The sequence below is a fragment of the Trachinotus anak genome, unplaced genomic scaffold, assembly GCF_046630095.1.
Source record: "Trachinotus anak isolate AG129_WGS33_773 ecotype Australia unplaced genomic scaffold, CSIRO_AGI_Tana_v1 ptg000032l, whole genome shotgun sequence".
In the NCBI taxonomy this organism is placed as follows: domain Eukaryota; kingdom Metazoa; phylum Chordata; class Actinopteri; order Carangiformes; family Carangidae; genus Trachinotus; species Trachinotus anak.
The window spans coordinates 26,625,381-26,651,826 of NW_027273883.1; the positions used below are offsets into that span (position 1 = coordinate 26,625,381).

The 26,446-nt window shown below is 42.9% G+C and overlaps 1 protein-coding gene and 1 long non-coding RNA gene across 3 annotated transcripts in view; one reads left to right on the plus strand and one right to left on the minus strand.

The window, feature by feature from the left end:
- The window catches only part of LOC139612881 (TGF-beta receptor type-2-like), a 41,251-nt gene extending 25,122 nt beyond the window's left edge, over nt 1-16,129 (minus strand). For both annotated transcript variants that reach the window (XR_011686659.1, XM_071469014.1), the window contains exons 1-3: nt 15,888-16,129; nt 6,842-6,986; nt 6,553-6,746 (exon numbers count right to left, since the gene is read on the minus strand). Coding sequence is in view for 1 of the 2 variants with exons in the window: in XM_071469014.1 (XP_071325115.1) it covers nt 6,553-6,746; nt 6,842-6,986; nt 15,888-15,975 (427 nt within the window). In the remaining variant the exon portion in view is untranslated. The remainder of the gene's footprint in view (nt 1-6,552; nt 6,747-6,841; nt 6,987-15,887) is intronic.
- On the plus strand, nt 15,994-17,728 carry LOC139612882 (uncharacterized). Its single transcript, XR_011686660.1, has 2 exons — nt 15,994-16,132; nt 16,853-17,728. It is a non-coding gene; the product is annotated as an uncharacterized lncRNA (long non-coding RNA).
- The last annotated feature ends 8,718 nt before the right edge of the window (nt 17,729-26,446 follow it).

Genomic DNA, 26,446 nt, shown 5'->3' on the forward strand with positions numbered 1-26,446 from the left:
GAACATGGATTTAAGACCATTTACACCAAGATTTCCAGGAAAAACAGATTTTAATCTGCACCTTAAAGTCATGGAGTTATATGCACAGTGGTCACATGTCTGACACTGTCTGCTTCCCTCCTCTTCCTGTTCGGAGGCTGCATCTGTTATTTTCATCAATTTTTCCCTTTTCATTTTTTAACTCTTCTTTATCATCATCAAAATAAAACACACCCCCTTGGCATCAAAACTACCCATCTCATGTCTGAGGAACACTTCATTCATCATGAGGGACGCCAAAATAAGCCATGAAGTGACGTGGAGGAGCTCAGGCAACGTCTGTGCAAAAACACAGACTGCATGAAGGAATCCATGTCAGTAATGAATTAGTTCTACCTTCGCCTCATTCCTCACATAGCACGTAAAACCCACTTTCACCATAGCACAGCTGGAAATACAGCACTGAGACAAATAGCATGTTGCTGCGACAGGCAGTATTTACTATCAGTGCCTCCCCTCACACTGAAACTGGTTCACAAGCTCCAAAACACATGTGCAACTGACACTGCCTGAGATGCGGCGTTAGTCCACTGCAAATCATCTTTACAGGATCTTGATTAGGAACGTCTGCTGTGTCACAGAGGTCCAGGTCCAGAGAGGGATCTTCTCTGATGAGGTTTTATGGTCTTGGCACAAAGACTGGGAAAGTGTAGGACGTCAAAATGAGGATTCAAGAGAAGAAAACAGCACTGATCCGGTTAGATTTGAAAATGTGTCAGATGGGTTCTGTCCAGTGTCATATTTTAACAGTAAAACATGCTGTCAATGCTGAAGAGTCAGAGAGTATAAACTCACACCACAGCAACACAATCTTAAAAACTGTTTATCCTAATAACAAAATGTTTAGAACGTGATAAGGTGGGGTCTGACAGAATAGGTCAAATATTCTCTGTTGTGTGTACGGCTGGGTTTTGAACTTCGATACTTTTATGGACTTAACAAATTTGTTTGATACGATCGAGGATCAAAAATGCCTCATCATTTGACACCTAAGGAGTAAATGAATAAATCTCATCAGCATCAGTGAGCTAATAAGAATGCAGCATGCTTGGAACAAGATCTAATAATGCTGGCGATTGGCTGTTTAGTCACATGAACAGGTTTTGAGTGAGTAAGGAGACCGAGCTTAAAAATAAGTTAAACTAACATTTGTAGAGTAATGGTGTGTTTTTCTTTTTGTTACTTTTGTTAATTTGATAAAATTGGTATTGAGAAAAGCATCAATAAGAATCAGTATCAAAGTCAAGGCTTTGGTATCAGTATCAGTACCGATATCGAACAAAACAGGTAAACACTACTTTATTTTTTATTTACACATGCAACACATACATACCAACATTAACCTCTAACTTGGCATCGCGTTTTTGTCCACCTGCCCAGTGAAGCCCAGTCTAATATACATACTTGTCACTAACTTTGAGTGTTTACCTGAAATCTGCTATATTTTTATTGGATCACTCAGAAAAGTCAGCCAATCAGAAGAGAGACTGAGATCCTCTCTTCTTCTTAATGACCTACTTACTAGAGCTCCAGAGAGAAGCCTGAGAGAGGAGATGTAAAACTACACTGAGATGGTTTTTGGTTCTTAAACCCACAAATATATCTTCTGATGGAGATCAACACTTCAGATAAAACACTGGAGAAGTTAAAACATGGAGTTTTAAAGCTTCAGTTTGTTACCACCTCAGGTCAAACTGTATGTGGCATTAACCCTGCATGATCGATGAGCAGTGACACTGGTTGACAGCTTAAACACTGTGCTCTCTACAATCATTTTATCTGTAAAGTGGACACAGCTGTCTAACCCACTTTGAGCAGCTGATACAGAGACAGAGACAACAAGCTCACATTTCCCTAAACACTGAACCTCTGACAAACTTCTCACGGAGTTGTCCATCAAAAACGGCTGTGGGATCACAGCATTAACTCCCTCGCAGTGAAATTTTCAGCACATTAGGATGCACAAAGACACTCACACACACCAGAACCCGCCACTCTCATGCAATAAACCACATGCACGAACACTATTACGAGCACGTCATAAGAATGTAATGCTGGGGAGCAACAATGTGAGGCATTCGTAGAGGAATAAGCTGTGGCAGCGGTCCAATAAACAAACGAGGACTTCCTGCTGCTTGTATCCTCAATGGGAGGAAGGAATCACAGCCCTTATCCTAAGGGCTCTCTCTCTCTCTCTCTCTCTCTCTCTGTGTGTGTGTGTGTGTGTGAGACTCGGTTTAGTCCCCAGGCTTCCCTGCTACAGTACGTCTTTATTGTCATTATCCAGAGTGGTTCTGTTCCATGGTAATAAATCATTGTAAAGATCAATAACAGGAAGAACAGAGCGCAGCATCAGCCACAGAGCAGCAGTTAAATTCCAGCTTGTTTATAAACTGTGTGCAGTGAATGGAAAAACCTGCCTGGTCATGCATATTTAAATTATAGCTAATTCACTGCCCACAGAATAAATGGTGATAGCTGAAGCCATGCTAACAAGGTTGTGTTCAATTTGTTACACAAACCCACCAAATACTCATCACACACAGATTCTTTGAAAGAGGAGAAGCAGAAGACACCAATGATGAAGGGCGGCAAAGGAATAAGAGTGACGTGTCTGTGGTTATAGCAGTTATAGCTGAAAACTATTGTATAGTTTGTTAATGAAGAGCTGTTTATGCATGAACATATGTTTATGATTTGAATAAATTAAAAGCTGAAGTGTTGACAAATCTGGAGGCTGTCTTCTTGAAAGAAACGACCCCATAGGTTGTCTGTGCAGCAGCTGATTACCACCCAGAGCTCCTGTTTATTGTTAGGTGACCCCTAGTGTCTCTATTAATTATGACAGGTGCACAGGAGGAGGTCAGGTGATGCAGTATAACGACTGACGAAGTCCACATTTGGGTGAGGTGGGGGTGGGTGAACTTGGACTTTCAAACAGGTGACCACTGTTTGTTTCAATAATCATTGTTGGTTCTTTTATCCGTGATCATTCCTCTAGGTAACCGTGGCAATAAAGGTCCCCTAATCTTAAGAAAGTACAGTGGAAGCAAATCATTGTGTGTTTATTAAAGTTACCATGACAACAAAGGTCTAGTGTCCGCTGGTACACCCCTATGGGTCATTTCCGAGGGTGGGGGCAAGTGACCTAATTGTAAATGGATAAAGTTTTTTTTTTTGCTCATTAGTCTGAACTCAATGATCCGTGATGACACAGTGAAAATGTGACAAGTTAAAAGAGAAATAGAATTTAAAAAAAAAAGAAAAAAAGAAATTTAAAATTCTTTGAGTGTAAGGATGAAAAGATCTGTGTGGTGATGAGAAATAATTCATGAGAAGTGTATAAAAATGGTTTAATAACCAGTAGAGACTCATATTCTGTTAAAAAAAGTGTTAAAACATCAGTTATTTATTCATTGTTTATCTCAATCTTGATGGTTAAAAGTTGAGCTGTGTTTTATTTGTATTATCCATGATCCACAAAGAGGTCTTATTTTGAAAGTCTGGGTTCTATTGTTTTGTTTCCGCCCATGGGCGTAGCAGGAAAATATCACTAGCTTCTGTTGTTGGAATAACATGCTTGCTGTGGAAACGTCACTGCAGTGAATATTTTAACTATTTTTCTCCTTGTTTTTCTGATGAGTATAACAAACACTTGTTTTTACAAAGTTCTGCTCATTTATTGAAAACCACAAACTGAAATCTCTTTTTTACTGAAATCTTCAGACTCTTTACTGTGGCTTCAAACTGTGGTCAGGAGCTTCCTGTTTGCTTTGCTGGAGTTCACCTAACTGTACTTAGTTTAGAAAGACACACACCTGTGTATATACAGTCCTCTCTGTAGACCTGAGGACCTGAGGACCTGTGTTAGTATCACCTACTCCTGTGGCCCAGTCTGACCTTAACCTTTATTATTTCAGTTAATATTTTTATTACTACATAAAGTTGTGTTTAATTAGATTAACACAAGCTAACAGTACAGGTTAGGTTGTTTCTCTTTATTTATTCAGTCTGACGTTGAACTCATGTTAGCCAGTTTTCGATCATTAGTGAGCAACCAACCCAACACAAAAGTTGAGGCAGTAGATATTAAGAGCAGTAACCTTCACATTGTTCACAACAATATTTCTGAGTGGACGTACAGAAGCCAGTGTCGCTGTGTTAATCTGTAGCTACATAGGACTCCAGACCTAAACCTCTGAACAAGTATATGTAGGTGGTGATTCAGGGTCTGGAACCAAGCTGGGGTCAGGGTGTAATGTGCCAAAGGATTCCTGGTTGTTTTCTGTCTCTTCAGGTTATAATGAAACCACCATGTGCTGTCCGCTCTGTGAACTGCGCCTGATGCAACCTGGGAAGTGTCACTGATTTCAGTTACGGCCGGATCCCACCTGAGAGTTCATCCAGTTGAAGGATGGTCTGTTTCAACACTTGGCCTCCCACACCATTTTCAGAGCAGCAGATAAAATGTCACAGTTCAGTGGGCAGGAAGAGGAGGACTCAGATCTGCTCTAATCATACGGTAACATAAGAGGAGAATAAAATAGCTGCCTTATAACAGCAGACTGACTTTACCTCAGTGTCACCACAGCGGTGTTCTGTCCTCAGGCCTGCTCGCCATGTGCTGGAGATGTTTCTGATTTCAGTTAAACACAGACAGGAAACCATATGTCTGAGCTCTCCAGCGTGGCTGGCCTACAACGACACACACATGCACGTGCACACGCATACACATTTACAGGCTGAGACAGCCAGTGTCTCCTCTCAGCACTGTAAGAGGCAGCAGCTGAGTGCATGGCGTCCAACGGACCCAGCTGAGTGACTGTAACCACACCGAGGATTCCCCCAAACGCTGTTTACGTGTGACGCAAACACCGCCTTTCCACTTCCTGTTTGTGATGTGATGGTGCATTCTTTAGTCATTCCACAAGACAGTAGCGACCAGAATGAAACCCCCCCGACAAAAAACAAAAAAACACCCACAGCTTCTGAAATGCATGTGAGCAGCTTTACATGTGAGTGTACACACAAGGAGAGAAAGTCAGAGGCGGCGGAGGAAGAGGAGGAGGAGGAGGAGGAGGAGGAGGAGGAAGGGAGAGAAAACGATAACAAACAGGACTAACGACACTTTGACAAATAAAGAAAGTAGTAGCAGTAACCAACACCTTAATCAGCAGAGAGTAGACACATGGGTTAGTCATTTACAGCTGAAATATGAGGAAGCTGAGCAGGTGTGTGGTCCTGCTATGTAAATGTACATACATATGTAAAAGTGTTTGGCTGACTGAACAGATAACACACAGATTTCCTCCTGTTCAGGCAGAATCATCAGATACACTCAGACACTCAAAACAAATGTGTATTAATCCACAGCTAAAACTAGTCTCCAACAAATGCAGGAGTTTTAGGACATTACTGAGCTTTAAAAAAAAAAAAAAAAAAAAAAAATATATATATATATATATATATATATATTGATATAATATTTGACTATTTTGTTGATGGGTTTCACACACACACATATACATACATATAATATATACACACAGATGTATCTTTTGAGTTAGGTCAGTGGACAGCGACACACTTTAAGAAAGAATGCTTTTTCAGGTTAAGCTCGGGACTCGTGTTTGTTGTTTGTGTTTGTTGATATTCAATTCTGCTGTGTGTGAATAAACGCAGCTATGCAGCTGCAGAAACCGTCTATAGACAGGTTAGGAAATCCATAAGCGATACAATAACAGAATATTTGACTATTTTGTTGATGGGTTTCAAACACTTCCTGTAATAAAACATCTAAAAACTGAAATCTCTCTGGACCCTGATCTAACTTGTGTCAGTTTAATGTCCTTGATGTGAGAAAGTTTAATCCTGCTTTAAAGCAGTGTTCATGGATTTTTTTCTTTCACCCACACATTCAGCAGACATGGAGCCACATTAGTTGTGATGTGTTGTGTGTTTGTGTCCCCTGACGGATCCCTCTCTCTTAGCTCTGTTTTTGGTCTCCTCCACCTCCTGAGGGAAACATCTGGCTCTGTTCACCAGCTGCTCTGACTGACTCTGATTTCATTTCATTTTTTTGAGTTTTAAGACATTGACTAAAACTTCTAATATTATCTGTTCGAACTGTGCCTGGTGGTTAAGTAGTTACAACTGTCGCCTCACAGCAAGAAGGTTCTGGGTGTGAACCTGTTCTCCCTGTGGGGGTTGTCTCCAGCTGCCTCAAGTGGGATGATTCCTTTGATTGGTGTGAATGTGAATGTTGTGTCTGTGAGACAGCCCTGCGACCTATCCAGGTGTACCAGTGTACCAGTGTACCAGTGTCAGCTGGGACTGGCTCCAGCTGCCTGTGACCCTCATGGATAGTGGTGTGGACAGTGGTGTGGTTATGGCCGGTCTGGATTCATGGGCAGAAATGTCTCTTTTATGCATTAAATAGAAATGTGTCTGGATGCTGTGTGCAGTGCATGTGGTGATAGGTGCAGCTTTAACCTGATGGGTTTATGAACTCACTGGGGGAGAATATCAGCTTGTCGTTACACTCTTCCTCGTCAGTGCAGGAGCAGAAGTGAGCCATCCCACTCGTTGTGTTCTTCTCCTTCATCACACAGGTGGAGGTGTTGTAGTCATCCAGCATAACGCCATACAGAGGCTTGGATGGGTTGTGGCAGAGAGTTTCTATAGAGAAGCCCGTCTCATTCTTCCTCCTACAACACAGAGACGCATCATCAGTGTTTGCCTGCAGACGTATGATCTCGTAAATCATATTTGAAGAGATGATTTGCTGCTCGTAGGTACCTACCAGATAGCGACACAGACCTCGCTGCTCTTCATGCAGATGGATGTGATGGAGCAGTTGGACATGCAGGTCCCTGTCCCGCTACACGAGGACTGCTCCACATCACAGAACTTACACAGCTGATTAATAGGGAAGAAGGCGGGCATACCTGCAGAGCACACACACAAGAGTATCCATCTGGTTGGCTTCACACTGAACACAGTCACTTTACAGCTCCTGAAATCCTCACTCTGGCCTCAGGCGGGAAAATGAAGCAGAAATACATTCACTGACTGATCTGAGAGTTGAGACTGTGCCATGGTACAAAAGTACTGGTCTTCAGTCCACAGCACAATCTGTCTGTAATTACTGTTCAGATTTCCATGTAATTTGTGGATATCCAGACTGATGCTGCTGGTGATGCCCTGACTTCAGGCTGGATTCATCACCACAATCACATTCTCATTTGAGCCACTGTTAATCTTCAAACATTGGTTTGAAGATTTACGTTTTTGGCACAAAAATCAAGAGTCAAGTCTTTTTGTCTGATTCAAATCCAGGACTCAGGTTCTCCAGCTCTGGTATCCAAGTTGTAATTGGTTGGCAGCTTCATGTAACTTGTTCAACAAATCTGTGAGAATCTCCCTAAACTACACACTGTGCAACACACAGCAGGTCGGGACCATAAACAGCCGTCAACACAGATGACCACAACCTGGGCTTCACTGCATGTCCCTGGACCAACCACCTCAATGTGCTGGACGGGACCTAAGGAAACCATCAAGTCAGACAAAAATAGGCCAAGACCGCAGTAAACCACCGAGACAGGCAGCCACAGCTGAATCAATAGGCAGCTGTGCCAAGCTACAACCATTTCTTACATCAGACCACTTCAGACACATAAACCAAAACCTCATGGAGTCTGCAGCAGGGATTTCCTGAAGGTGCTGATCTGATGTGAATGCTGTGGATTTTCTGGAAGTTAGAGATGAACTGACAAAACTGTGAAATGTGAAATCAGACCTGACAACCTCTCCAAAAACATGACTAATGTGGATCATTCATAACATCATAAGGCAATGACACGTCGTAGATGACAGAAGAATTCAGACGTCTTCATTTCTGCTCCAGAATAAAGGGATAAGCAGTCCTGGGATACCCTCACATTGTTTGATACCATCGCTGCGGCTGGCAGGACGGTATAGTTTGCGGTGCAGTCGGTCGCGTGCTGCCTGGGCCGGCGGCGTAATCAGTAAAATCTTCTCCCTGTGATTCTCCTTGGCATGACTGGAGCTGCCTTCGCCTCACTGATCTCCCTCTGCACTGTGACCTGTTCAGACATGCCTCTTCTGCTCCGTGATCTTAGGAGAGGCTGTGTAAAAAAACAAAACAGCTAATCCACATAAACCTGAGTTAATCTGAAGTTTACAGAGCTTAAAAATTCTTATACACCACTTCTCTGAATCTAGAAAGAGACTTGAAGGTGTCTCCATGTGGCTTTTGTGTCCAAATAAATCCTGACTTGCTGGGTGGGATGTGTGCTCTTTGTACACTGTGCAGGTGTTGTGGTGCAGCAGGGTGGCTTCTGCTGGGAGGTCTGAGCCTCCATGTCGCCAAGAATCTGCCCCTGGTTGGGCTGGATATCAGGGACAGGTTCTGGATCAAGTCCTGACAACACCAGGGCTCAGAGCTGCTGACTAGCTTCTTTAGCTCAGTGCAGTAATTCACTGAAGGTTTCTGTCTTCAGTCTTTCTGAAGACGTGAAATGTGCTGAGTTGTACCGACTGCAGCACCAGCGATCCTGATTTAAACTCTGTGATTGGCTCAGGTCATTAACCTGTTAGCATCCTGGCACTGTTCTGCTGCAGGGCTGGATCTCATCAGGGAGGGTGTCATCAGGCTGTTTCATCTGATATCAACATCTTCACTGTTTCTGTGGCAGGTGGAGCCTGACAGGACGTGAAAAGTCTCAATTATACAGTTTCTAGTATTGACAGGGGAATAATTAGGGAACTTATGCTAACATGAGCAGCACTGTGATCCATGGAATATCAAATTTTAATAGTTTCACTTACTTATGAAACATTTATGTTGATGAATTGTCTTGAGGCAAACAGTTATACAGTTTGATATGATAAAAAAACACAACTCCAAACTGCAACCAGCTGATTTTATTGACAGGATGAATCATTGCAGGTCTACAGCAGCAGTCAGTGGTGTGTGGATCAGATGTTCAGTAGTCAAGACAAGTACAAGGACAACCACTCACAGTCTGAGAGGACCTTTATACTGAAAGGTGTCTGAGCTGTACACTTAGATGACTATAATTGGATGATACTGGTCAGCTGGTTGCCAAACAGCATGACTGTGAAGCATGAATGAAGCAGCTGATGCTGCTGCAAGCAAGACTCCATTGACTGAATCATCTGAGATGAGATCCCTTCATTACTGAACTGTTATAAACAGCTGAGATAAACATCTGGCTCAGAGATGAGGGTAAAGTCCGCACTCAGACTTCTTTGGACTTAAGAGACTTCTCCACAGAGGACGTCTGATGTGACAGATACCGACTTCACCGGGATGAAAGGAGCTCTTGCAAACAACAACAACAACAACAGCCCTCACACGCCTGAAATCCAAGACGTAGACAAAACAGCTGCATGCAGTGCAGTCTGTGCTATCGTTAAATCAGCTGACACGGCAGCACGTCTGCAGCCCTGAGCTGAGACCCCGACCAGAGGAGGACTTCAGGTTTAACACGCATGAATTCTCATCAGCCCCACCTTTATATGGGTGTGTGTGTTTGTGTGTGTGGGTGTGTACTGGGTTATTCATTGAACATGAAGCGCAGCTGCAGGAATACACTTTCAAAACCCATCCTGTGACACTGAGTGTGAATAAAACAACCACACAACCACTAATCAAACCTGCGCCTGTGTTAACAGTGTGAGCAGCCGCACAGCCTGCGACTCTCGGCAGAAAACAGACAGCAACAACATCTGTTAATGTCGTATTAACATCATACCTGTAACATAAACTGACACCATCCACCACAGTTTCAGTGTCCAGGCTGAATCTGAACGTGACTCAGACATGAAAAAAAGACTTTTTTTTTTAACCATTTTAGCAGCTGCATGTGGAGACAGTGGAGGCTCTGAACGAGGGGAAATAAGGTTCATAATGAACTCAAACATTTGATTATTGATGACCAATATCACACTCCTTGCTGCTGACTGCAGGAAGCAGCTCACCGCTCTTCCAGTGCCGGAGCAGCCTGACATGCTGGTTACACAAACAGCAGAGCTGGACTCTGTTGTTCTCTGTCACTGTAATGCTGAAAGTGTGTCCCAGATGTAACTTACTGATTAACTGTTTGATTGTAGGTCAGTTGTGGCTAAAGTTCACCACAGGGCAGGGTGAATGTAGGAACTGTTTGTTGGTGAACAGCTGCACACAGACCTGATGTCCCACCTGACACAAGACAAACAGACCTGCAGGTGCATGAAGGTGCATGAAGGTGCATGAAGGTGCATGAAGACAGAAGTACATAGTGAGGTAGGTCTTTGAAAACAGAGGGATCCTGCTCGACTGAACTGACTCTGACAACTTGTTTCACCACTGACGGATTTCTTTTTTACATTTCTGTTTATGTGAAGTTTTAGAAAACAAAACTCAACAAGTTACTGTCATTGGTGTTAATGTAGTTTAACTTTAGAGACAGCTGGGCTAGCTGTTTCCCCATGCTTCAAGGCTTTATGCTAAGCTAGACTAATCATGTCCTAACAGCTGTGTTCTTATTGCACAGACATGTGAGTTGTATCTTCTCATATCATTCACAGAAAGGAAACAAAAGTGCACGTTTCCCAAAATGTTCATAAAGCCTTCCTTTAATGTGTCACTGTTTTCAGAGGCAGGATTCAGGATTCGTTAGGTTCACACACTGTAACTGGGTCCATGATAAAATAACAGTGCTGGTCTCAGTTAGCAGCTGCAGCTTTACTTGACTCTGCAGGTCCAGCACATTGAGCCCGTGCAGAAAGTCAAACAGTGCAGAAGGTGTATGGTGGTATGTGGATCATTGTACCAGCTGCTGAAGCACTTTGACTTGCTCCTTTGTTACTGCTGCCCTGTCTCCTGATGCTGGTCTGAGTCTGTGAGCCACAGTGTGAAAACACCAGTGACCTGAGTGCGTCACAGGAAAGTGTGGACTGTCATTAACTGCTCTCTTCATGGCTCCTGAAGGGGCTGTAACGGAAATATGAGATTTCTCCTTCTCCTCCTGTTACTGCAGGAGGGAAATCGCGCTACTGTCACTGCCTCTGTCTGACAAAACAGACCAGTGCATAATACTGATTAACTTTTTAGCAGGGAGAAGGTGAAGAGATGTGTCTAGACTGAGATTAAGATGAATCATGCTGCAATAAAATCCTCGAAACCAGTGGTTTAGAGGATTGGCTGACAAATCATTTGCAAAACTGTACAATTTAGGTGAAAAGATGTGATTATGTTTTAAAAATAAAAATATAAATGATGTTTAAAATGTTTGAAAACGTATTTCATTGTTTTTTTAAGGCCTATCACTATAATAAGCCAATGATAGGACCTTTTATTTTGCTGCTGGCCAGACCACATCATACACTCCGTCTGACTGTGCCCCAAAAATTTCACACCTAAAGCAGAAACTGGAGAATCAAAATGGATAGCTGGTTAACAACAGGAAGAGTTAAAAGTAAAGAGTTGAGAGACAGATGGTGAATCGACAAGTGATAATATTTGGCCTCTGTATTGTTACGGGGTCGGGTGTGGGCCGACAACATTTTTGCAAATTTCAAGTGGGACATGAGCTGGAAAACGTTGGCAACCACTGGTCTAAATAAGAAAAAAAGCTGTCTCCTGAAGAAAATATAAGCTACAGACAAGCTCACTATTTACTGAATGTAGGTTCATATTAAATGACATGAGGGTGGAATCAATGTTCCCAACGAACTCACTGCAAGAAAAAGCTTATTTTCTGAAAATGTCAAACTGAGCTCGGGGTATTGGATCTAAACCTTCAGGTGGTAAAGGATTTTAAATAAATACCCATCATCCCGCCCTCTACCCTGATCTAAATAACCATAAACCTGCTTACTGAAGCACAAATACATACTCCTCTCTTCCCCTTTCCCTCTTTTTCCACCACTGAGGATGTGAGCTCACGGTGGACAGACAGGAAACCTGACTGCAATTCATCACCAACATACAGGAAGGACTGCTCCAAACTGCTCAGATCTGAGTGGAAAAAGTGAAAAATCTTCACAGCGGGTAGACATAAAATAAAAAATCAAGATCTGACACTGAGTTTTCCGAAGGTTTAAACAGTAGCATGAGTTTTAAAATGACGGTTTAAAAAGCACAGATCCAGTGTGAGGCTGAGGTCCCTTCACATCTAAGACCCCTGAAACAGATGACACTTCTCTGGAGCGATGCTTCTTCCTGGTCACTGAAATGAAGGGAGACAACTGGCAAGAGGCAGCTCGGGGCCACATAACTGCCCCAGCAGGAGGCTCGGCTCGCTCTCCGCTCCTGAAAGTTATCCTCCCACTTCTCTAACGCTGTCTTAATCCACCTCTCTCCATCCTGACCCTAATCCTCTCATGCCTCCCGTCTTCATCTCCCTCCTTCAGCTTTCTCAGGTTCCCTCTCTCCCCCTGCCACCTCCGCCTCCATCCCTCCTTCGTCTCTCTGACCCAGAGACCCAGCGAAGCGAGTTGAGAGCTTGAGGGAATGTCGACTAATATGGTGAAAAATCAAGGAGGAACACTTCAGAGGGGTTAAAGTGACTGACCCCTACTCTTCTCTGAGACACTGTAAAGTCAGTGTAAACACAGTAGGAATCAGGGCTTTGCTGGGCTGCACAGGGCCCACACACACACACACACACACACACTACTCCTCAAACTAAGAGGGGGTCATCACCATACTGTCGTCCACTGGAACCTCAAATATAAACACAGAGATATGATAAAGTCAGTGACAGATGAAGATAAAGTTCTGCCACTGTTCTCCCCCTCAGCCCTGACCTCTGATTGCCATCTTCAAAATAGCTTTTGCTCCGACACTGTCTTGGCTCAGCACAAGGATCAGGAAGTGCACGAGCACACGGCGGCCTCTGCCCCGACCCGATGAAGATTCCCTGGAAAGGAAGGATGAAGGAGCCTTCCTGTGACAGAGAACAACAGAGTCCAGCTCTGCTGTTTGTGTAACCAGCATGTCAGGCTGCTCCGGCACTGGAAGAGTGGTGAGCTGCTTCCTGCAGTCAGCAGCAAGGAGTGTGTGTGTGTTTGTGTGTGTGTGTGTGTGTGTTAATGTGCCCTGGTGTGTGAGGGGGGGGGCTTGTATGTCTTTTTGTGCCTACATGAGTGTCGGTGTGTGTGTGTCTATTTGTGACACATACAATGCAGCACGACCACACAGTCTTTCTGGTATGTGGGATTTCCAGGTTCAAAATAGGCCCCACCGTGGGAGGAGGGCAGGAACAAACAGAAGGGAGAGGGGCAGAAGAAGAAGAAGAAGGAGACGAGGGACAACACAGCCAAGGCAGCTTTTTGTAATCATCTGAATGTGCCCGTCTATCAACAAATGTGGGGGACTTCCTGTGGTTTACTGACATGGGAGGTGTCACAGTATGACACGTGGAAAGAGGCCAAGTCTCTTTAACTGCCACTGTTCACACATGGAGTGAAAGCTTGAGCACATCATCCCAAAAACACCACAATCATGTAGGAACTGATCTGTACAACTTATGCTGTGCAGCCAAATGTTGATCAAAATGTGTGTAAGCCATAAAAACATAAAGTCTCAGTTTGAATATTTCACCTAGCTTCAATAAATACTTGGTACAAGCCAAATACAAGTGTAATGTCTCACAGAGTCAGATAAGAAGAATTTTCCAGCTTTAAAGCTCGATATTTAAACTTCTCCAGTGTTTTATCTGAAGTGTTGAACCATCAGAAGATATATTTGTGGTTTTAAGAACTAAAAACCATCTCAGTGTAGTTTTACATCTCCTCTCTCAGGCTTTTCTCTGGAGCTCCAGTAACAACAGGTCAGTCAGCCAATCAGAAGAGAGGATCTGAGCCTCTCTTCTGATTGGCTGACTGTTTTCTGAGTGATCCAATAAAAATATAGCAGATTTCAGGTAAACACTCAGAGAAAACAAATCCTGCAAGGTTGTATGGTGGGTCCAGGTGGGCGGGGCTTGCGGCATGGCCGAGGGTGGTGACTGTTTTGTTGTGACATCACAAAGTTCCAGAAGTCCTGACGGCTGGTTTTAAGGCTCAGTTTCTGAATACAGGCTGTGTGCATTTCTCTGTGGACTGAGGCTCTGATACTTTCACAGTATTAATATAGAACCTAGACCTGCTTTAGAATCACAAACACATGGACATCTACCTTTAGACTATATGGAGCTTTAAAGGGATAATACTGCAATATAGCTCTGCACTTCTCCCTGTACACCAACACCTGCACCTCCAGCCATCAGTCTGTCAAGCTCCTGAAGTTTGCAGACGACACCACTCTCATTGGACTCATCTCTGATGGCGATGAGTCTGCCTACAGGTGGGAGACTGAGCGTCTGGTGACCTGGTGCAGGCAGAACAACCTAGAGCTAAACGCTCTGAAGACAGTGGAAATGATAGTGGACTTCAGGAAGAGCCCAGCCCCACCCACCCCCATCACCCTGTGTGACTCCCCCGTGGCTACCGTGGAGCATTTTCGCTTCTTGGGAACCACCATCACACAGGATCTCAAATGGGAGCTAAACATCAGCTCCCTCATCAAAAAAGCTCAGCAGAGGATGTATTTCCTGAGGCAATTGAAGAAGTTCAACCTGCCAAGGACTATGATGGTGAACTTCTACACCTCCATCATTGAGTCCATCCTCACCTCCTCCATCACCATCTGGTACGCTGCTGGCACGGAGAGGGACAATAACAGACTGCAGCGTATCATCCACTCCGCTGAGAAGGTGATTGGCTGCAATCTTCCGTCCCTCCAGGACCTGTACGCCTCAAGGACTCTGAGGCGTGCAGGGAAGATTGTAGCTGACTCCTCCCACCCTGGACACAAACTCTTTGAGACACTCCCCTCTGGCAGGAGGCTGCGGTCCTTCAGGACCAAAACCTCTCGCCACAAAAATAGCTTCTTCCCATCTGCTATTAGCCTCATCAACAAGGCTAGAGAGCCCCACTGTTGCTGATCATTTGCACCAATCACCAGAAAAAATTCCTTGTATGTGAAAACATACTTGGCAATAAAACTGATTCTGATTCTGATTCTGATTCTGACTTTGATAAAGTTGGGGGACTCACAAGAGACAATTTAAAGATCAATTTAAAAATCACCAGACATATTTTGACTTTAAGTCTCTGAGTCCAGGAGCAAAACCACTACATCCTACAAGCCCCATTATGCAACCTAAGAGCATTTTTCATTTGAAATCCAGTCTGATAAATGCCCACATCTTTCATAGTCACAGTGGTTTTCTGTTCTGTTCGTCTTAAACCCTAATGACATCATCAGTTCAAAGGTTAAGAGACAGTTGCTGCAGGAGAACATATGAAACCCAAGTGAGGATATCAAAGCTTGATTTTCACGTTTAGACAGACTATAAACTATAACTTTATCAGACCATCACACCAAATAGCTCGGCAGAAGTTCAGTAAAACCATGACTGTGGAAAATCTTTTTCCTGCAGTGAAAGTTTATCTCATAGTGGAAAAATCTTTCTAATCTACTCTACGTGGAAACACACATGTGCTGTTTGAGACAGGCCGCTGATGTAAGAGCGGCCCGCAGTGAGGAGCATAGCTGGGCCGTGTCTCAGTCCGCTCCATGAGTCACCTGTTGCGCCTCACGGCTCCTCTCTCTCCGGAGAGCCGTGCGTAACGCGCTGCACGGAACACGTCCCACACCAGTGAAACCACAGTCTGAGTCTGGGTGAAATGCGTGGACATTTGTGAGGATACCGTGAGGTCGTGGCAGTGAACACACGGTGCTGTTAAAGTTGAGGATATGTGCAACTCACCGGCATTCCCGGGCTCCAGCAGCAGCAGAGTGAAGGCGAAGACGGATAAAGCTCCGCGCAAAGATAAAGAGCAGCGCTGTGCTTCCATGTTCCCGCGTCCTCTGTCCACACACTGTCATTCACATTAAAGGTGAAGGTGAAGAGAGTCCAGAGGAGGAGTCTGGTCTGGTGTGCACTCGGTGCCGCTCCACTCCGCTCAGCAGCTGGAGACTGACTGCTGAACCATCCATACACACACACACTCGGTATGTACACACACTCTGCTGTGACAGGAAACCGGAGGAGGGAGGGAGGGAGGACTCTCTCTCTCTCTCTCTCTCTCTCTCCACTGTGCGTGTGTGTGTGTGTGTGTGTGTGTGTGCGTGTGTGTGTGTGTGTGTGTGTGTGTGTGTGTAATTACCTATCCAAATAGTGGAAATCGGGACAGTAAACAGCTCTGTACACAGTTACATAAACTCAGGGCCATGAGATGTTACCAGGCGGGTTCCTGTAATATTCAGCACCTCCACTGGTTTTCACTGAGGTGCAGACTTACAGAGACACAGAGACACAGACAGCTGAGGGCAACCTTTCAAATACACGTTAGAATAATCTCATTTAAAATATACAAAGTGACTAAAACAGCCACACTAGTCTCTTATTAGAGAGAAGTTTTGGACCTGTTTTATATCCAGTAAACTCTGAAGATGTTATTGATAAGAGTATGATGAACAGTTTCTGAAAGAGACAACACATTATAAAGTTCACAGACAGTCACCACTGACAACAATCAGCTCGTGTCCTCATCAAGATATCGACAGACTAAAGGGGGAGAAACATGACTGAATTCAAAAATGTACAGATGATAGGTGCTTTATTGGCTGATTGCAGGATTTTTACTGTCAAGCTTATTTAAATTTGACTGCTTTTAGGTTTCTGAATAAAAAATGGAAGACTTTATTTTCTTTACCTGAATCTTGTTACAGAAGGAGAAACCAGAAGCATTTCGTGTGCAGAAACAAGACTGACCTACAGCTCTGAGAGGCTCAGCTGGAGCATTCAGCTAAATGCTAACACTGGTGTGGCAACATGCTGACAATAACAATGCTAACATGGTGATGTTTTATAAATGAGATTTAAACACCCTGCATCCATGTAATGTCAGAATAATCTTTTAAAAAGTAGTGTCAGACTGGGAAAATTCACGTAAATGCATAAATGAATAACATTTTTTGCTAACATTTAATTTGTAATATATCAGGTTGTAACTGTCAGTTGCTGACCATGTAGAGTGACCTAGATTAATCAGAAATGTTATTAGCAGTTACTCTGATAATAAGTGATAAAGCTTTTGACCAGTAAATTGATCAGTAAACTAAGCAGCTTATTAATGGAGGACATGAACAAAGCCATACTGAGCAGACAATCATGACACAAAAGCAAAGGTTCTGCACCGTAGATGGAAAAGTACCTGAAGATAAGACTGTGGATGTACAAAGTTACTGTCTCACTCTGTAATGACAACAAATCTGCTTTAACGGTGCTTTAAAACCTTATAAGAGAGCGTTTATATCACAGACTGTTTCTAAACCTGGACGTAGACTCTGGGTCTGAACAGTGAAGCCAATGCTGAAGAGTCTTAAAGCTTCATTCTCTCTAATGAGCATCAGGGGGCGACTCCACTGGTGGTAAAAAGAAGTCTGATTGTATTGAAGTCTATGTGAAAAAGTCTCTACTTCTCACTTGATTTATTCTATATATAATTTCTGGACAAAGTGGCAGCCCTGATAAGTAACACGAATACTGGAAACAGCTATCAATATGTTTTAACACTCTAAACAATAAAATATAACACAACTTTTTATTGTCCATGTTGTTTCCACATTTCAACTTAAAATCACATGACCACACCGAGGTCGGAAGAACGAGTCAAGAGGAGCACGTGAATGCAGCATCAGCCTCGTGATTAAACGGCCCAGTTCTCAATATTTGTTTCCTGGAAACACTGGTTAAAATAAAATCTTCAAAATATAATATAGTTAAAGGCAATTTAAATTAAAAACTCGACATGAAGCTCAACAAAAATTATACATTAACGATAAAGGTAACATTCACTACAGGGCTGCTCAGCTTTAATGTTCTCTATGTGATATTTTTATTAAATATGTGATTAACTGTGTGAAAGTTTTGAAATTAGCTGCTTCATTAGCTGTGCTTTGGTGGCTGCACAGGAACGCAGCCCGGTGGCAGCGATGACGAGGCCGAAGCCTGTCTGCCTGGTCATGTGACACAGCAGGTCTGGACACGCCGCTCTCTACCAACACTGGATCTGAGCCACACACTCTCCAGAGTCTCACAGCCCCTGTCGACCCCTTTCCTCTCAAGTCCTCTGGAGTCCAGCTCCTTCAGCCAAAGGTCAGGGTCCAGCTCATCAGAGCTCTGTTTGTTTTTGGGTCCCTCATGACAGCCGTAGTAGGACATATTTTATAGCCTGGGACCACAAAGAAGCTGATTTTGGATTCATGTCTAAAATATGAATCTTTTTTTAATAAGTAGGGATTTGAAGGGATTTTCTGGGGTTCAGGACCTGGGTCGTCCTCTGGTATTAAAATAGTCTTCAACTGAGTTCTCAACAACTTTATTGTTATATTCTGTGTAATTATTCTGTGATCAGACATTTTCACTAACTACTATTATTAACTGCTACCAATCAATGAATCCACAGTAGGTTCGTCATTTGTGTCCCCTGCAGTCTGTAGTGTACCTGTTTGTACAGCGTTACCTTGTGTAAGTAAGACCAGAAATACACTCACCACACTTACTGCCAAGATCTGAGGTTGTAAGAGTTTCAGCTTTCCAACAGATCCCCCAGGGCATCATAAAAACATCATCATCATCATCATCATCATCAGACAGATTAAACCTTACCATCCAGTTCTCCTCTTTCATTTTTATCCTCAGCAGCTGCAATTATCAAACACTGGCTGCATCATCAGCTCAGCCAACCTGTTCGTTGAAGCACTATTATCATTGCTCTGAATAATTCAAACCTCATTCCATCAAATCGGAATCTGTGTGTTGTAAGTAAGTTTTCCCAACTTAGTCAGTGTGTTGCTGCCACTGAAAACGGTAAAACGTCAGTTAGAAGCTGAGTCCCTTTCACCGTCCTGGTGTGGCTGCACATTTTGTCATATAAACTCAGGTCTCAATTAGACGCCCAGTTGTTTGGATGTGTTGTCATGAAAGTGAACGCTGCTCATGCAAATAAAGGTTTAAATAACTATGGTAAACTTCAGCTGTCAACTTTTCTGAGGTTGGCTACTGTGTTTTATTTGGGTCTCTCGCTCCCTCTCTCTCATTGGCCTAGATGCATTGTCTCTCAGAACTAGATCAAATGAATGATTAGTAATATGTTATGTGATAGCTTGGTAATATTTATACAAGTTATGTTCATACTGGTTTAATTGATCAGTCTGATGGTATTTCCCATCTTTGCGGTGCACAAGTCTTGTGCACTAGGAATTAAAGGCCTGAAGCAAATATAGAATAGAATTCAGTGACAAAGCAAATACAAGTTATTAACTGAAGTTTCCCAGTAGTTATATAAAGTTCTGTGGGTTCAAACACTTTCTGCTCCACAGATTGAGTAATGAGTTTGTGATTCAGGTTTCTAAAGAAATCCAAATTAACCTCTATTATCTTAAACACTTCCTTGGCAGTGGAGGTAAACAACAGTAACAGAACATCATACTCATTCAGAGCATGTTAATCCTGTGTGTGGGCATAACTGCAGATCAGAATCAAAGTCATTAAGTTATGATCCACAACCTAATGGGTGTTGACAGTGAACAGTTTTGGTAATAACATCTAATTTTTACATCTAAGTTCTTCTAATTGTTAAGAAAACCTGTAAATGACCCAAACTAACGCTGCATTCGTCCCTGATTCAAGAAGTCTTCACTTTCCTTTGGTTCCTTTAAAACTGCTCACAAACACTGAACATAGTCACAAAGGGTCCAAAACCTAAAAGCTCCTAAAACAGATGTCAACCAGGAGGAAAGTGGAGTTTCAAGGGACTGTGTTTTATTTTTGTTGTTTGTTTTTTCTGTGGTGACTATTTTCTGCAGCAGGATGGTGTGTGTGTGTGTGTGTGTGTGTGTGTGTGTGTGTGTGTGTGTGTGTGTTCATGTGGATGGAGGAACATGTTAGTCAGTGTTTCTGACTGATGCCTTTTATTTTTTGGAAACAATAGAGCTCTGCAGCTCAGAGGAGAACAATATATTAATCACACACACACAGTCTCACTGAAACTCTCTTTGCAGTTTTCTGGTAGTTTTGTAGTTTTAATTGCTGAGCTCCATGTGAACACACACAGAAAACTTAGGAAAGTCTTGTTCAAGAACCACTGAGTACATTGCACATTATTCCAGTCTGTCAGACTCACAGCTGCGTCTCAGCCATGAGGATGAAGAAATACACAATCTATAGCAGAGGGGAAAAATCCAAATGCCATCACAGACAACCACACCTAATATGCATTACATTAGTACTTCACAGACCACTAAATCTGCTGACCAATGTAATTTATGGTAACAGCTGGTGGACGGACGCTGCAACGCTACATCAGAACTCTGTGGTCAGTGAATCTGAGACAGACATTTTTTGTCCGTGTATCAGCTGGGGTCATTAAACTGTTTGGATGAGATCATACGTGTTACGGGACGTGTTTAGGGTCCAGATTAATTGGTTGTTGCTCGCAAATTGATCCCAAAGAGGCAGAGTCATGTGTAGGATGTGTCAGTAGCTGTGTCCCAAGTCAGGGGCTGCATCCTGGAAGTCGCCAAAGACTGAACCAGTCTGGTCCATGGAGGATTTACTCTTTGCATCACCAGCTGTGCCCTTTACTGTAATGTTGCAAATGCGGCTCCTGTCGCCTAGCAACCTTGACAACACATAACTTTTTTTCACAGTAACTTGAGGTTTTCAGATCTGTGGTTTTAACAGTTGTACAGTTACTGTTGAACTGAGCTGAAACACAACACTGACATTTAACAGTGTGATCCTCAGACTCTGTCTGTGCTGTTTGTTTTCAGTATCAAAGAATGTTGGGATATGTTGGGCCATGAAGGATCCACCTGTTGGATCCCTTGTTGCCCAGGACAACAAGGCTGCATTTCTCAGCCTTGACGGGGGAATGGGACAGTCTAGTCACGCCGCTGTGACACAAACGGTCCTAAAATGCAGCCCTTAAAGGATGTGGTCTCTGAATTGGGACGCAACTAGTGTGTGTGTGCTAATGTGTGTGTGTGTGCTTTAGTCATTTCATTTTACATCTTTCATTTTACATCTCTAACAAGCCCAGAGAGCTCTGTATATTGTTAGTATGCCAGTAAACACCTACCGGCTGACTTCGTTAGACCTCACCTCACAACATGTAGTCAGTGCTAGTCATGTCCTTGCTATGTGTGATGTGTGATGGTTAACATCCTCAAGTTCTCTGGACCATTGTGTGAGGCAGTCTCTGCCAGGGGAGTTTCACAATAATGGAAACTTGGAAACAGATGGGATAGGCTTTCTGCTGTCATCTTGGCTCAGTGAGCTATTAAAAGAATATTTTATTTTGATTCATGTGGTATCTGTTTTGCTTCTTTGGACCCCGGAGACATATAAACAGATACACCATGTTCTGAGTTCCTGGCACTGCAGCAAAAATCATCCATGTAGTCCACTGAAGCTCATTTGCTCCACTGCTGCAAACTCATTCCTCTTTATTCAATCCTGTGTTCTCCATTGTCTTTAGGATTATTACAGAAAATCAGCATCAGTTTCTGATCCTGACAGGTTTGGTTCAGCAGGATAATCTTCACTAATGACACCACTTTATGACGTTTGAAGCCTAAATACAATCAGCAGCAGTAAAAAGCTCATGTTAGGCTATAAACTAACTACACTACAGTCACATGACTTCTCCGTCACCACCACTAAACTTCAACTTGTAGTTATATTTAGCTCTGAGCTCTTCTACAAAACCTTTCCTCTGACAAAGTCAGTAACAGTTTGTAAGAGCGAGTAGAAAAACAACCAGGCTGTAAAGGTGGACTGGTGAGGAGATCGGTTTTCATGTTGGACTGATGACGTTTAATGTCCCCGACAACCTCAGTCGTCTCATTTAGACACTTGTTAGCAACCGGCCTTTTTTAATAGATGGAAAAGATTCAAGAAATCAGAGCAGGGGATTTACTGATGGATTTTATGTCAGAGAATAAAACCTGAAAATGTCTTGAGCTGCTGTTAAACACAGACCTGATTTCAGTCATCAAACAGAAACACAGAGACTTAAGGACAAGGGAACAGGAAGTGATAAAATGCAACTCATTTCTGGGTTTTAGGTCTCATTCCTGGACTACTCTTTAGTGGCATGTTTGGATCATCTTAGTTTATTTCAATTTGCCAATTTGCCAATAGTGTGATAATCTAGAACATCAACAGAAAAGAACTGAACAAATAGCTCAAAGTCTGTTGCACTGTTGCAAATATCCAAAGCGCCTGTCAAACTCCAGCACAGGATTGCTGAGAATGTGCATGTACCTGGATACCTTCGCTTCCATCACGCCCACCTTCCTGAATGTGGAGACGAGAGAAAAAGAGAAGAACAGAAAAAACGCAGGCATGCAAAAGCTGAGGGGGGAACACCGGCCAGGAGTAAATTAAAATATGATTATTTTACATAAATAAAGAAATATTTGTTAAAGTTCGATAACAAAAATACAAAAGGCTCCACAACTGGATGCATATCTTTAAAACAATATTAAAATACACTCTATACTTCAGATGAGCAATATTTTATGATCATCAGTCCATGTGTGTTTTAAAGGTGACATCATGAGAGGATGCTGCTTTGAAGCCGATGGCCAGAGGGATTTCCCAGTAAAGGCAGAGCAGTGTGAATATGTTCGGGTTGATCCGACTGATTAAAGAATGATGAATATTAATTAATGATTATTATATTATAATTAACTGCAAAAGAGCTGGAAGAGCACAGCTGCAGAATTCAGCTTCTTAGGATGTGTTCAACCTCTTCATTTATCACCATAAGCTCAGACATGTGGAGTTAAGATACAACCTAAAGTGTTTTCATTAAGGTCTTCTGTGCAACAGCCTCACTGACTAAGTGATTCCTTAAGTATGAGATCAAGATAAGGAGCAAACCTTAAACACTTCACATTTTAAGGACACCTTAAGGAGAAGACTTAAGGGTGTTTTGTGCAACAGTTTTTAATTTAAGGAAATGTTAAGTTTGATTTTAAGAAAATCTTAACTTAAGGTGTTTTATGCAACTTGGCCCCAGGTTCTTTCATTTTTCTTTGTTTTCAGGCCACGTGCAGTTTTATATTACAGAGCATACAGGAAACATCTCACTACAGACGTGAAACTACCCTTTGCTCTCCTGTTTGTGTGAGAGTTTTGTTTCTGACCACAATCATGGTGCATTGTGGGGTTTTTTAGATTTAATATTTTCTTGGTTTCATAGGGGAACTTCCTGGTTCCGGACTTTATTTCAACACAGCCAACTAACTCCTGTGTAAAGCAGTCAGGTGACACTGAGCCCACAGCGACACAACACAGTGGACACTGAGCAACAACTCACATTAGCTTTAATGATAAAGTCTCCTTTTTATCTAATGTACAGACATGACCGCCACATCTCGTCCTGCACCTCAGCTTCATGAACCAGCCACCAGACAGACAAACACTCACCAGGGAGGAGTGCACCTCTAACGTCAGGTTTCAGGTTAGAAAACTGCAGCACATTAACCAGCGTGTAAATGTAGCTGCTAATGTCACCAGGGTCTCTGATGTTGGTTTGGTTTTTACTCATCTGTACAACAACACACACCCCTCCAGCTGTCAGTCAAACACAGGCACCGACACACTCCTGAGCCAGCTGAGAGGTAAGAATAAAACTATACATTTACAAAAACACTGACATCATTTTAGATTCAGTTAAACTTTAATCAGCTGCCACAGGCCACACTCACTTGTATCAGCTGTATCTGCCCCTGGATGAGATGTGTGAATGGGTGCATGTGGTGGGTATTGTAAAGTGCTTTTTGTGGTTGAAAAACATGAGTGCAGTCCATTTACACATATGATGACCAAATCATTTACATCACTGTCTGAACAGCTCACGATCAGCAAATGGATTTAATGGTAGTTTAACTTTCAAATGAATGCTAACATCACATACTGTATCTACTATCATGAAATCCTGTGGTTGTTTGGTTCACACCAGTGTTGGTCTGATGAACTGTAATAAACAGGCCAGTGCAGCAGAGTTTGTTTTAGGTGCCCTGACCCAGTCCAGACCACAACCAGTTTAGAAACTACCTGGAACTGGTTCACCAGACCCCTACTGGTTCACCAGGTACCAGAGCATCAAGGACAAATTATTTACAATCATCCTCCTGTAGTTTGAGTGACAACTGAAGACACACACACAAGGAGCGTGCAGAGGTGTTAGAGTGTGTGTGTGTGTGTGTGTGTGTGTGTGTGTGTGTGTGTGTGCAAGAAGTGGAAGTGTGGAAACGTGACATGTGTCAGTGATTACTGTGTGGTGTGAAGTGTGTGGCACATGTAAAGTCCCTATTTGCGCTACACAAAGTACACAGTAACCCACACATCTGCTGCCAAAACACACACACACACACACACACACACACACACACACACACACACACACACACACACACTTGTTACACATCACTGAAGCGTCTGAGTCAGAGCTGCCCACTTTCTTTCGGTATCAACACACTTGCATTCCTATAGGCTGTAATCACTTGTCACCATGACGACCTGCTCGTAAGCAGTGACTTTCTGACCCTTGTTTTAGAACCACATCTGTTTGCAGCTAATGCTAAAGAACCAGTCGATCCTTATAAAACATGGACTGAAGTCTGAGCTTCACTACTAACAGAGTGAGGACATTTTGGGAAAGTGAGGACATTTTGGCCGGTCCTCACTTTTTGAGACACCTTCAAATCACATTTTGAGGGTTAAGACTTGGTTTTAGAGTTATGGTTAGAATTAGGTTTAGGTTAAGGTTAGGGTTAGGCACTCAGTTGTGATGGTTAAGGTTAGGGTAAGGGGCTAGGGAATGCATTATGTCAGTGAGTGTCCTCACAAAGATAGAAGTACAAGTATGTGTGTGTGTGTGTGTGTGTGTGTGTGTGTGTGTGTGTGATACGGTTGTGAGGTTAGGTTTCTGTGTAAATTCTTTCAGTCATGTCCACAGCTGTTGTCAACATTCCATACTGGAGTCACACACACACACACATCAGATCAACAAGACCAGGTCAAAACCCAGTAAGTCTGGACCGCCTACAATCAAATCCTGATTTTATAACCACAACGTGGTCTGACAAAATCACCAAACACATCAGTTACAGACTGAGCTGTGTTCAGCTGATTTACTGTCAAATGTAAACTGCTGTTGTGATCCAGACACAAAAGAAAACTTTGGTGCAGTGACCAACAGTGTTAACTAGGTTACAGCTAGCTAAACTAGCTGACTGTGCTTTGCAGCAAGATATCAGCTTAATGCGTCCATGGTAAAAAATAGCAAGAGCAGTTCTACTGAACTTATCAGTGTGATGATGCAGGGTTTGTTGGAAGATTCTTCACAATATTTGCAGTGGTTGATTTTGGCTTTGTTGGTCTGGAAACAGATTCAATATGAATTCAAATACAACTTCTCAGACAACTATGTGATGTGTAATATATGTTTTATTGATAATATCATTTGGAATAATTAGCTTGTTATATCGTATAGATACGACTCATGTTTCACACAGGAAACAGAGTTCTGTGTTTTGTTAAGCCATCCATCCACCCCACCCTCCTCCTCCTCTCCTTCTCTTCACCCTGTGTCCTTTATCTTCATTCTGTTATAACCCTGGCCAGATATTGGCTGTAATTCATGCACGAGGTGATCACAGGCAGCAGATGATGATCAACACACATCACACCGTTGGTGCAGACATGAAGTAAAAAAAAAAAAACAAAACAAAGAAAAGCAAATCATCACATTTGAGCTAGAAGCTGGACAGCAGACCTTCAACTGATTCATAAATGACTTAGCTAACTATTAATATAAATTGTTGGTCGTCTTCTTTTAGGACCCCAGAGCGGATTCAGACGCAGACTCAGATGCAGATGGTGTGATTCAATAAAACTCCTTTTATTGGCTAATGCCACAGAGAGTATGAGTCCTTCAGGGGGATGGGAGTTGGGGGAGAGATGGTTCCAGTGAGGGTGAGGTGGTGTATAGAGGTGGATTTTGGGGGTGAAGCTTCAGCAGGGGTTGCAGGTGGAAATTCAGGCAGAAAGAGACACAGGTGGATCAAACAAGGTTTTTCTTCACTAAAAAAACTTGAGGAGGCCTGGAGTGTTACCACGGAGCGAGCAGAAACAATCTGGTGAAAAGTGGATGAACAGCCGTGGTTTTTGTACTGAGCTTGATGAATGATGAGATGCAAGTGTGCCAGGTAGACAGTGCTGCGCCCCACCCCTGCTGAAGAGCA